The sequence below is a fragment of the Symphalangus syndactylus genome, chromosome 19 (assembly GCF_028878055.3).
Source record: "Symphalangus syndactylus isolate Jambi chromosome 19, NHGRI_mSymSyn1-v2.1_pri, whole genome shotgun sequence".
NCBI classification, from domain to species: Eukaryota; Metazoa; Chordata; class Mammalia; order Primates; family Hylobatidae; genus Symphalangus; species Symphalangus syndactylus.
In genome coordinates this window covers 41,068,824-41,081,047 of record NC_072434.2, presented here as the reverse complement: position 1 = coordinate 41,081,047, position 12,224 = coordinate 41,068,824, and the positions used below count along the sequence as shown (strand labels likewise).

Sequence of the window (12,224 nt, the reverse complement as noted above, 5' to 3'; positions counted from 1 at the left end):
GAGGAGAGGTCTGGAGCGAGAGGCTAAAACATGAGTCAAGCAGTCCTCCAACCGAGGCTTTCTTACCCCAGCCGACCTACCAGAACATCTTCATCACTAGACAAGCATCGAGATACCTGTCCAGGTGCCCTGTGACTGACTCTGGGGTCACATAACGTGGGCAGACATTTCAGGCTGGAGCTAGGCTTTCATCAACCTCACTTCTAATCCCCAAGAGTTAGCAACAGCATAATCAAGTCTAGAAATGTGAATGACCGAAGACCTTCCTAGTATCAGCCTATGGGCTAAAACCAGTTACTTCATTAAGGCAGAAATTAGCCACTTTGTGATTTGTCTGTAGCAATGGCTCCTTATAGGTTCATACATTCATAAAATACTAATTTTAATAATAACCTAAAATGATTTCAAAGAAGTCTTTGTCTTCTCTCCCCTCATCCCTCCAGGCACACATGATAAATGTTTTGGGCATTCTACCTTGTAGGAGATTATGTAATTCTTCCACTTCATCTTATTGATTAATTATATAGAATTAGCTGTGTATGAACAGTTGATTTTCACAATTTATATTTCTCATGTAAACTGCTGCAGAAAAAAAGCAGTCACAAATACAAATGTAGTAACCAGGATAAAAGAAGAAAACTGTGCTCAACCATGCAGTGCAGAGATCCACCTTGTTCTTAGTTTCCATGACTGAAATTTAGAAACCCAAACCTTGTATACATATGTAGCATCCAGAGTAGAGGCTCATTCATGCTTAACCCCAATTAACCTTACTTCCCTGTATGCGAGAGCCATATGTGAGAGGAGCTACAGGTTATCCTCCCTCAGAGGAGCCAGGTTTGGGGCTGGAGGAGTAACCTAAAATTAAGGATAACAGAATTAGGTAAGGAGAAGTATCTGGAATGAAACACGACTTGGATTTGTGTCACTGTACAATCTCTATGGGAATCTAGTCAGGATTCTCAGAGTCAACCAGATCTATCCCTGCCTCTGGTTATGAGCCTAGGGTTTATATGGGTCCTAATGTCATCTCTGACTGATGAGGAAATTGAGACAGCAAGGTGACTGTCCAGTTTGTAAGCATCAGAGGATACCTAGATATTCAGCTCTTAAAATAGACTGGTGGTGTTTCTGCTGCATCACATGGGGATTTATTTTTGTTCCCCTTGTTTTGAATTCTGAAATCTAGATGCATCCCTTCTTGATTTCTGTTGCATCTCTTGGTGTAGAAACTCTGGATAGAACAAATGAAAAGGAGCCAATTACCTGTCCTCTTACCTTAGGCCACAGGCTGTTGCCAAGGGGCCTTAGAGAATATGAACACTCTTCTTCCATAGGCCAGATTCCCCCTCTTACATTTTCTATGCCTTGCTCCAAGGGAACTGGATAAATTAAGATATTCATACTGCCCTGCTTTGAGCTGCCTTTCAGTGGGGGAATTCAGCAGTCATCTGGTAAACTAAATAACAGTAATATGCATCATCATCTGAATAACCCCAGGATCCTCTGTGAAGAGGACAGGGAACTCAGATCCTCAGAGGAGAGAGGGACCAGTTAATGGAGTATGCTTTGTTTCCCAGGTCTGGCCACATATATACTCATGAGCCTGATGGGCATGTTAAATCTAAGGTTTATGAAGCTGAATCTTATTTGCTCCTGTTCTCTCCAGAATGCAATATGTGTGTGAATAAATGGACACAAAATCAAGCAATATATCACTAGCTTGACTAACGCTATGAATTTTATTCTAGGTCTTTAATAACCCAACACAGAGCAATGGATTTTTATGCTACTGTCTCAATGAAAAGGATAGTCCCTTAAAGAAAAACAAAACCTGTCTGTTTTTATATCCTTATTTTCCTCAACCTTGGGCTGAAATGAAATCCCTCTTGTAGATTTTAAACGTTAACTTCTAGATAGCAGGGAAGACAGCTAAGGCATTGTGGAGACAGCACATAACCTGGAAGAAGACATTAGTTTGAATTTTGTCTCTGCTTCTTGCTAATTGGATTATCTTGGGCAAGTAATCTTTTTGAACCTCGCAGGGCTTTTGAAACTATAAATGAAAAATTTACATGAAAATGATTTGTAAATTTAACAAGTTTAAATGTGTTACATGAACATTAGCTGTTCTTGATATTTTATTTCTATAATCTATGGAATTTATCATACCAGACACTGGGTTAAGCTTCGCTGACCCTTGTTGGAATGTGATACTTGACCTCATGAAGCCTGCAGACTAGTCAGGGAGACAGGCCATGGGTACTAACAATTACAGCAGTGAGGGCAGAGGGGCTATAAGAGTTAGGAAAGACACAGGTGTCGGACTTGCTACCCAGGTTCCCAATGAAAGAACAAAACAGAAAAGGCCACTTGATAAAGCATCATAAAGAAGGTCCTCCACATCCTCCATTAAGGTGCTGGAGCTGCTTAGGAGGTACCCCCAGTGGTGCACATTCGTTGCTTTACTTTTTTAGCCAAGAGCCTTGGCCAAATTTGTTGGGCTCTGGGACTATGAGTTCCAGCTAGGATGCCAGGTGGGAGGGTGGGAGGAAAGGCAGCCTACAATGGTGAAGAAGAGCAGGGAACCCAGTGAGTGAGACCTGGATCCAGGAAACTTCCAAACACAAGGAGGCATGTGGAAACAGCGCTTAACTTGGAATCAGAAGAGGTTAGATAAAGGGAGGTTAGACGGGGGTTCGTTGGCCTATCCTACCAGAAATCAAGCTACATCGCCATTCTGGGGGCCATATAGAGATGACATACCCCGTTCTTCATAGTCTAATTTACATTGATTATAGTGGAGTCAAACGAAGAGAAACTGGTGGCAGTGTGCAGGAGTTGCTGCTAGTTCACCTGCTCCCTTTGAGTCAGTGCAGAGATGGAGTACTCCTTCTTTTAAGCCTCTGGGGGTCAGGGAAGAGCTATGACTTCTCCTAGTTAGGCTGGATATTTTTCATAAAAAAAATCTACTGAACGTATACTATGTGGTAGGCCTATTCTAGTCTAGGGAGATAGAAAGTTGAGTAAGGCACAGAATGTTTTTGCAAAAAGCTCACATAGAAGGAGAGACATACAGCTGACCATAGTAAAAGTCTGACTGCAAGATGAGCTCTAAAGGGATGGAGAAGAGGTAGACTGGAGGCCGGAAGGTTGGGGTGCAGTGATGATGGGACCCAAACAGAAGAGGCAACATTTCAGCCTGGCTTTGAAGAAGAATTTTGACTCAGGCAGATAAGAAGGAATTCCAGGCGGATAAGCATTGTGCACTAGCCTTGAACGCCCATCCTGCCTTTTCAGGAAGTGTGGGAAATGTGCTGTAGTTGAAGCGTGGCTGTGGTGGGCTGTAGGCAGGCAGGGGGTGGATAGGGATGGCAGGAGGAGATAAGGCTTGAAGAGAAAGGTTTGGCTCCAACTGTGTAAGACTTTGAACATCACGCTTGAAGGCTTCATCCTCTTCATTGAGCAGAGGGTGATGGAAGCCATAGAAGAGGGGCTAATAGAGTAGAAAGAGATGAAATTTAGAAGATCTGAGAGTTGTGGTTCCTCTGAGGGGCTATGTGTCCTTGGACACTTGCCCTCTCAAAGGGCCACTTAAGTCCCTTTAGATTCAGTTTTCTGAGCTGGAAAATGGATATGTTGGTTATAATGCTTATCCTAGATGCTCAAGGATGATTATGTTCCTCTGGTCATAGCCTGCTTCAATTCTCCTCTTTCAAGGTCTTGTTCAAAATAACACCTTCTTATTAAACCTCCCTGGATTCCCCCAGGGTTGAGAAATCAAGACACAGACCTATGAAAAGGTGAAGTAGCATATAAAAATGCCATTGGGCTAGGCAAATATGTTGTGCATGAAGGACTTGGGCTCTTACAAGAGAAAGGCCTGGGTTCTAATCTTGCCTCTGTTTCTTACTTAAACTCCATCAAGTTGCATAACTTTTAAGTTAAGGATGAAAATACCTATTCTACCTTCTCAGAATGGTTGTAAAGATTAAATGAGCAAAATGTATGAAGGTGCTTGGTAAATTAAGATGTGCTCTACACATGTTACTTCCTATGGTTAGTACTGGAGGTTTGGAAGTGGTAAGATCCAGTGAATGACCTTTTACAAAGATAACGTTGATAGTGTGAGATGGGTGAAAGGAGGAGAAAGAGACAGGAGGTTGAGAGACCAGCCGGGTGCTATTGCAGTGGTCCAGGCGGGGAAGGATGAGATCATGGACCAAGATAGTGAGGATGGAGAGGCAGGGTGAATTCAGGTGCTTTTATGAAGGTAGAGCCAACAGGACAATGGTACTAATTGGACAGGAGGGACTGAAAGAAGCAAAAATCCAAAGGTAAGACTTTTGGTAGATGGTGATGCCATGAACCAAGCCAGCCCCTTGTTACTTTCAAATTTCTGAAATTCAGAAAGTAGAAAAGAGTCATCCCAGGGCTTGAATTCAGTTACCCTGGCCCTCACTGGCCCTGGTCACTCTTCATTTTGACTCTCTCCTTCCCTTCCCCCATAGCACCTTTAGTAGAACCCAGTGAACCTGAAGCCAAGCACAGGAGAATTTCTCCTTCCAATGTGCCTTTCCCTACACCTTCTGCCTGATTGTAAGCAGATGGCTGTACCCAAGGACACCAGTTCTATTTTGGCAGAAGGGCCAGGTGAGGCACAAGCAGGTGTCTGTTGGCATTATGGTAGACTGGCATCTCCCCTTTCCCTGCACTGTAGCTGGGGCCCATCCCCCAGCCCCTCATTCATTTCTTCTTTCCTAGACATCAAAGAGAAACTGGCAGGACTTACAGTGGGTGCTGGACTCCCTCAGATTCAGGCTGCAGCTCTATTTTTTTTTTTTTAAAAAAACGTCTTGCTCTGTCGCCCAGGCTTGAGTGCAGTGGCAGGATCACAGCTCACTGTAACCTCGAATTCCTGGGCTCAAGCAGTCCTTCCAGCTCAGCTTCCCAAAGTGCTGAGATTACATGCATGAGCCACTGTGCCTGGCCTGCAGCTTTTTATGGGGATCACATTTAATAAGTAGAACAGCTTCCCAGGTAGTAGAACACCTGAGCCACGGCTGGGAGGCACAGCACTGGTAAGGGGCATCCTAGTCTGGAAGGGTGTTTGGTGATGAGAGAGGCATTGCTAGAGGTGGATTCTGGAGGAACCTGTTAGCAAACTACGATTTATTTATCCCCATTCTTTCATCCATTAAATTTGATCCTCCTCTTCTCTACCAGGGAGCCCTTAGTCTTCTTCTCTCCTCTTTCTCCCATGGAGCTGTAGCCTTCTCATTCCTGTTGTCACACCGAGTGGCATTGGTCCCCTGAGCCTGTCATGGGCTCTATCTTCTTCCTGACCCTGACCCTCACCTGAGTGTTCCCTCTGCCTCATGATCTCCCCTCCACCCTACCCCCACCACCTTCCCACTGGCTTCATGGGAGTCAGGTGTCCTTCTCATGTCCCTTCCTTTCTTATTTAACTGACATCAGTCACCTTCGAATAGCATTTTAGCCTTTGAAGTCATTAGGCTCATTGATCTTCAGTGGCAGCTTTTATTGAGCACCAGAGTACAGGACAGCAGAGGCAACACAGCATTGTGGTTAGAGTTCAAATCCCAGCAAGGTATTTCACCTCAATAAACCTTGGCTTCCCCATCTGTTAAATGGGAATTTTGATAGTATTAATACTTCATAGGATGGTTTTGAGGACGAAATGAGTTAGTGGGTGTAAAAACCTTGATACAGGGCCAACACATCATAATTGGTCAATATACATTAATCACTATTGTTTTCAAAAGGAGAAAGAGTAGCTGTGCCCTTCAGAGGGTTAAGGGTTTTCGTTGTAGCTGAAGAGGTGGAACATGGCATTTTGAAACCTAGTTTCTCACATGGCTAAGAACATACCTTTCAAAACAGAGCAAGCAATCAGTTGGTCCTGACTGGAATGCAGCTAGTCTGGGAAGGTTTCCTTTGTGAGGCCGAATGAGGTGTGTTTCTGTGTAACATTGTAAGGAGGTCATATTTGCAGCCTGGGTCAGAGGAAAGGGTACATGGGCTTAATAGAGGTACTTGCTCAGATACTCTCTCTCTGTTGCTTGATTCACCATTTCCCTTAGTCATGGCCCTATCCAAACCCAGTGAATCTTATCCTTCTTGTCCACAGGGAATTTGCCAAAGAGAGAGAGAGAGTGGAGAACCGAAGGGCTTTCATGAAGCTGCGGCGCCAGCAGCAGATTGAGCGTGAGCTGAATGGCTACCGTGCCTGGATAGACAAAGCAGGTAGGCCTGGGGGTGCTACAGGAGGCTGGTGAGTGGGCTGCAGAAACATCAGGGCCGGCCCCTCACTCCCAATGCTCCCATGCAAGGGGCAGCCTAGACAAGACAACAGAGACACTCTGGATGCCTGGTTGGCTGTTAAGGTTCCCTGCTCATCCCACTTTCTTCCTCTGGGGTCTAACTGTCCTGTCTATCAAACTGTCCCAACACCTTAAGGCAGGCATATTAGCAAGATGAACTGAGTAAAAGTAACATAACCCAATCCTGGAGCTGAGACTAGGCTGATGGTGTTTTATAATACTGTTCTTGGTGCTCACAGCAATCCATTCATTCAGCAAATATTTATTGAGTGCCTACTTTGTGCCAGACCCTGTTCTAAGCACTTGGGATACAGCAGTGAGCCAAACGATCAACCAGCTCACCAAAGCTCTTCTCTTGTAAAGCTCTCTAGTTGGGTAAGGCAACAATAAACGAAATAATAAATGAGTAACTTATAAGACAACGATAAGGTGGTAAGTATGATGGGAAAAGTGATCGAGTTAGGGTTATGGGGTATAGAATGTGCCACAGTTTTAAATAGGAGGTCAGGGTGGGCCCATTGGTGTGTAGACTTGAAGAGATGAAGGAGTGAGCCAGAAGAAGATCTGGGAGAGGAGTATTTCAGTGCCAAGTACCTAACATGGGAGTGAGCCAGGGGTGCCCAAAGAGCAGAAGAGGGAAGGAATAGGGAGGAGGAATAGGAGACAGAGTGACGGCTGTCATGGGGGAAGTGGGCAGCAATCATGTTTGACCTTATGGGGCATTGTAAGGGCTATGGACTTCACTCTGAGTGACACAAGAACCACGGAAGGGTTTTGAGCAGAGGACTGACGTGCTCTGACTTTAGACCATAAAGGAGCACATGCTGGCCGCATTGAGAATAGACCATAGAAGGACAAGGCTGGAAGCAGAGGGACTAGTAGTGCCACCATCCAGGGAGGAGATAATGGTGAGAACAGGTGTTTTCCTAAACCTTGAGCTGTCATCAGTTCTCACCCTGTGACTCAACATTAGGAATAGTTCTTAGCTGCCTGTGAGAATAGGTCCAAACCTATCATGACTTCATTAACCCACAGAGCCACCAGGTTTAAGTTTGGCTGTGGCTCAGATGCTTATGAGGGGCATCAATCACCCCCATACTGGTCAATAAAAGGGACAGGTTTGTTTTCTTTATTATTTTGAAGGTTGGTTTGCATTAGTATTATATATTTTCATTTTATTCCAGAGGAACAAGTGATTTCTTAAATAAAAACTACACGTAAGACAGTATCTTTTCTCTATTCCTAATAGAAAACAGCACAAAAGTGAGGTCACAGAGGAAAAATTTGTAGTATGATTTAGTGCTTAGTTGCTTGAGCCTTATTCTTCTGTAGGAGCTTTGGATTGACACTATGACACTTACTGTAACTGCCAACACACAAAAACCCTCTCTAAGCTCTGCAGTCAACTTTTGGTGACCTCCAAGGGTTGAGAGAGTACATGTATGATTGCTATCTGCACTCCCTTGTAGCCTCTGGAAACATGAGCAATGTGTATTGACTACACTTGCATTTTGCCCTTTCTCCTCCAAGGCTGTTGTGTAGGTATGAAGCAGACACGAATATCCCCTACTGCTTCCCAGAATGGTAACTCAGGCTTACCATGGGAGGTCAAGCAGATTTGCCTCTAGGCCAGGCAGGCAGCTTGATGGTCCCAGCTGTCCTTGGCTTTCTTGGCGGAGGAGCCATCTGACAGACCACTAAGAGAGCTGGCAGCAGACCCAGGAAGGAGCCCTCCCAGCCCTGGCCACCCTACACAGATCAGGTGGCAGGGTATGCTGCTCGCCGGGGCTCTGCTTTTCAAATACTTGCAGAATTCCAAGGCTTCCCTTTCTTCCAGTTGGCAAAGCCAGCTCTCTCCTCCTTCTAAGAAAAAAGACGCACTGCGACGTCAAAGTGTGCTTCCTGGCCCTTCCCTTTACAAATGGAGCGCCAGTGAATCAGAGACAGATGGGTTACATTTCCCTGGAAAGACACTCAAATTCTAAAGCGAACTTGGCAAAAGGCATGGGGTGGGGAGGAAGGGGGGTGGCTTCAGCAAATCCAGAGCCCTTGAGTGCTTCCCAGAGATCTCGGCAGCACCAAACACCTTCCATCTGTCCTGGGGGGTCCCCAGATCTGCCCACCCCAAAGCCCAGACACTGCACAGCAAAAGTGACTGGCTAAGATAATTAAAGTTGCTATGAGGTATTTTAACAAGTTCCTAATTTTTAAATGATGCCTTCCAAACATGTGCTATAAAATGACTTAACCCTTTATGTCTGCAGGAAGGAGTGCCCCACCAAATAACACTTAACCTGTTAACTTAGTGTTTTGCCAGAGGCTATACTTAAAAAAGAAAGCAAACATTTATGACTTGGTAATAATGGCCATCCGGTGAGTACCATCCTAGCCTTAAAATGTTCCCCTCCCTAGGAAATACATTATGTACTCTCAGTTTTATCTGTGGCTGGAATTATGGTAATGACTTTAACCTCTCCTACTGTCCTTTTACTTGTTAAAAGTGTTTAAATTAAACCATTGTTTAGTAGGGTCTGAGGCTAGCTTTCTCTCAGCAGCTGGGATCTTAGGGAATGTTTACCGAGGCCTCCGGCTCCCTGGCCTATGGGTTGAGCTCAAAACTCATCCCGTCACTCCTTATAGAGCATGCAGGATCCCACCAGACTTGGGAGAGAAGGGCTATTTTGTTGGTGCACTTGGAGGGATGCTAGTGAGGTTTGTTCTAACAAGTCTTAGCAGAAAATATTCCCCTTCAGATGATGACACCTCAGTAGAGTATGGGACTGCTCCTGGGGGCACCAAGTGGGAAGAGTACAGGAGACTGTCTGGTGTCATTTTAGAACTGCAACAAGCAAATATATTATTTAATCATCAACTAGTCCTTCAGTTCTCTAACACCAACTAGGTGTTCAACAATCAGTTAAATTCTAACACTAAATACTACCTCAAACTAGCACAGACCCCACAGGTTAAAGGCTTGGTTCCACAGGACTGCCCCCACTTTAGATGGCAGTCAAAAGTGGGGTCTCCAGGCAACCAACATATCTGCCTGGCTGACTACAAATCTGGGGTTCCCACAACTGTCCCCCCACTCCCCACTGGTTCAGTAATTTGCTAGAATGACTCACAGAACTTTGGAAAAACTATACTGTATTATAAAGGATACAACTCAGGAACAGCCCAATGGAAGAGGTGTATAGGGCAGGGTATGGTGGTGGGGGGCGCAGAGCTTCATGTCCTCTCTGGGAACACCACCCTCCCAGCTCATTGATGTGTTTACCAACCCAGATGCCTCCTGAACCCCAACATGCTGAACCCCAACATTTAGCATGCCCATCATTACATAGGCATGCTCGATTAAACCATCGGCCATTGGCAATTAAACTCATCTCTAGTGTCCCCTCCTCCCTAGAAATGGGAGTAGGGGGAGGCTGAAAGTTCTAGCCTCCAGTCCTGTGGCTGTTTGTTCTGGCTACAAGCTACCTCTAATCTATCCAGGGCCCCTCTCTCCTCCATGAGTCATTTCATTAGCATACGAAAGACTGCCAGGAATCAGAGACAAAAACCAAATACTTACTTTTTATTTTATCTTTGGGACAAATTCACGATTGGCCCAAGCCTCTTTGGCTCAGGCTCTGGTCAACCAAGAAAGGATGGAAGCTATGGGGACAGGAGAAAGCCCACAAGCCCCCCTCCTGTCTCCGAGGACCTATGGGCATCTTCCTCTGACTCCTCCTCAGAGACATAGAATAAAGCCCAAAACATGGGCTCAGCTCCTGAATGAGCGTGTAGATGTTATAACCCATGGCCACTGGCAAGAGAAGCTAAGGAAGTTGTTGCTGCTAGAAGTTCAAGGAGTTAAGAAAGACAGGAAGCTGGGTGGAATTAAAAACAGAAATGGAAATTTTTCGTTCCTATCAAGGATTTTTGCCTCTTCCTCTCTTCTCACAGGTATCCTCCTGAACAGGGGTATCAGACACAGAGCCGATTGTTACCCCAAGCACCCCTTCCCCGAGGCTTCCTTTCTGTTCTCAGGAGCTCTCTGTGCACCCTCTGTGACACTTGCTTTTTTTCTGATGCTGGTGCCTGTGATAGGCTCTGAATTCTGCTCTCTCTCTGTTGCCCTGAGCTGGAGTTGTCCCTGAGGGATTTTCATCTTGCAGAATAATTTGGCATTTACAGATAATTTACCAAACCATTTGTTTCCATATAGAGGAAGTCATGCTCGCTGAAGAAAATAAAAATGCTGGAACATCCGCCTTAGAAGGTAAGGAAATGTTCTGATGCCTTATTCCAGTTGCATTTGCCCCCTCTTAGGCGATGGCAATCTCTTGATCAAAAGGGGAGAAAGAAATAAAAGACAGTGCTCTGGGATTTGAAATGAGAGTCTTTCTGTCATAAAATCCCTCATGCTTTAAAATGAAGGGAATTGAGTCACAGATTTAAATGCCTTTTAAAGTGATGAAAATGAAACCCAAGAGTTGCTTTGTTCCAGGGCATGTGATTGATACTGAGCAAGGAAAAGGCCATCCTACAATCAATGCTATCTAAACGGACCTTCTCTTAAAATGTGTGGGGATCACCTTGAGACCACTTTCATTACCAGGAAGTGGCATTGTAGATGAAGAGCCAGGACAGATGGCTACAGAGTGCCTGTTTACCTCCTGCATTTAAATGGGCTGTAGCATGGCTTCCAGAGCCCTTGTGTTGCAGGAAGGTGCTGGTGAGCACAGCATTTGTGGTCCAGTAGACACCCTTGATTTCTATTACCCTGGCTCAGGTATTAAAGGCAGACAGATGCCTGTGTTACAGGGGCCTCACACAAGGCCTCTTGCCTGCATTCCTCAAAATTTTGTCCAGAATGGTCTGGGTGTACTTGTGGCCTCTCACTGGCCTTCCCTTTCCCTGGTGCAGTGCTTCGAAGGGCAACCATCAAGAGGAGCCGGACAGAGGCCATGACCCGAGACTCCAGTGATGAGCACTGTGTTGATATCTCCTCTGTGGGTGAGTGGAACCAGTTAGATCTTTTACTTCTCTGAATCTCCCATGAAAAGGAAGATCCTGTCTTTTGAGAAGCACCACAAGGAGGGAAAGAATCCAAAGAGTCCAGAATTTAGGAATGTAATTAAGGAAAAGGGTGGAAATCGAATCTAGATTACAATGATTTATTAAAAAAAAAAAAAAAAAAAGGACCTGGGGATGCTGCTCACATGAAACATGGGATTTAGGGCTAAGAATCCAACCCAAGTTTTTCAGGTGTGGCAGATGTATTCCATTTGCAGAAGTATCTGCCCTCTCCTGGGAGTGATGATGAGAACCCACTTTGGGACATTGTTCAAAGGATCCTGAGGACCTGTTGCTTCCAGGGACACGGATGTGAGATCTTGAAGCCATTTGCTTAACAACAGTAGCCCCCACCTACTTCCATCATGTGAAATTTAAACTAATTCTGATTGGCAATTCTTTAACATTATGTGTTCCATCTCAGGTGCTCCTAGAGATTCTGGCTGATGGCAGGTTTTTCCTCTCCAGAAAAAGGGAAAGGTCTTGTTCCATCCTCAAAAGCAGAAGAGACTTACAAAGCTCATTGCTGTTTTGTGCCACCAGTGGTAGAAATATCACCAGTGTAGCAGAAGGATTCTAGTGCTTGAAGCTATTTAAAAGGAAAGGGCAGAAAGAAGCCCAGTCGGTTGCAAACATAAACACAATCCTATTAAGATTCAAGATGCTGGTGTCCTGCCTGGGGAATCTTTCCATTTCTTAGGACTGAGAGTGCCCAGAGAGGAAAAACAGGGTCACTGCCTATAGAGACTACTGAGCCCATAAGATGGGGATTCCCCACACCTGCAACGTGCATTCACCTTGCCCTGGGACTACAGCAGC

General features: G+C 45.1%; 1 protein-coding gene across 1 annotated transcript in view; it reads left to right on the top strand.

Moving 5' to 3' along the window:
• Nucleotides 1-12,224, top strand: part of CACNA1E (calcium voltage-gated channel subunit alpha1 E) — a 503,244-nt gene that overhangs the window by 402,445 nt on the left and 88,575 nt on the right. The window contains exons 11-13 of the mRNA XM_055233511.2: nucleotides 6,152-6,267; nucleotides 10,555-10,608; nucleotides 11,256-11,345. Coding sequence (XP_055089486.1) covers nucleotides 6,152-6,267; nucleotides 10,555-10,608; nucleotides 11,256-11,345 — 260 coding nt within the window. The remainder of the gene's footprint in view (nucleotides 1-6,151; nucleotides 6,268-10,554; nucleotides 10,609-11,255; nucleotides 11,346-12,224) is intronic.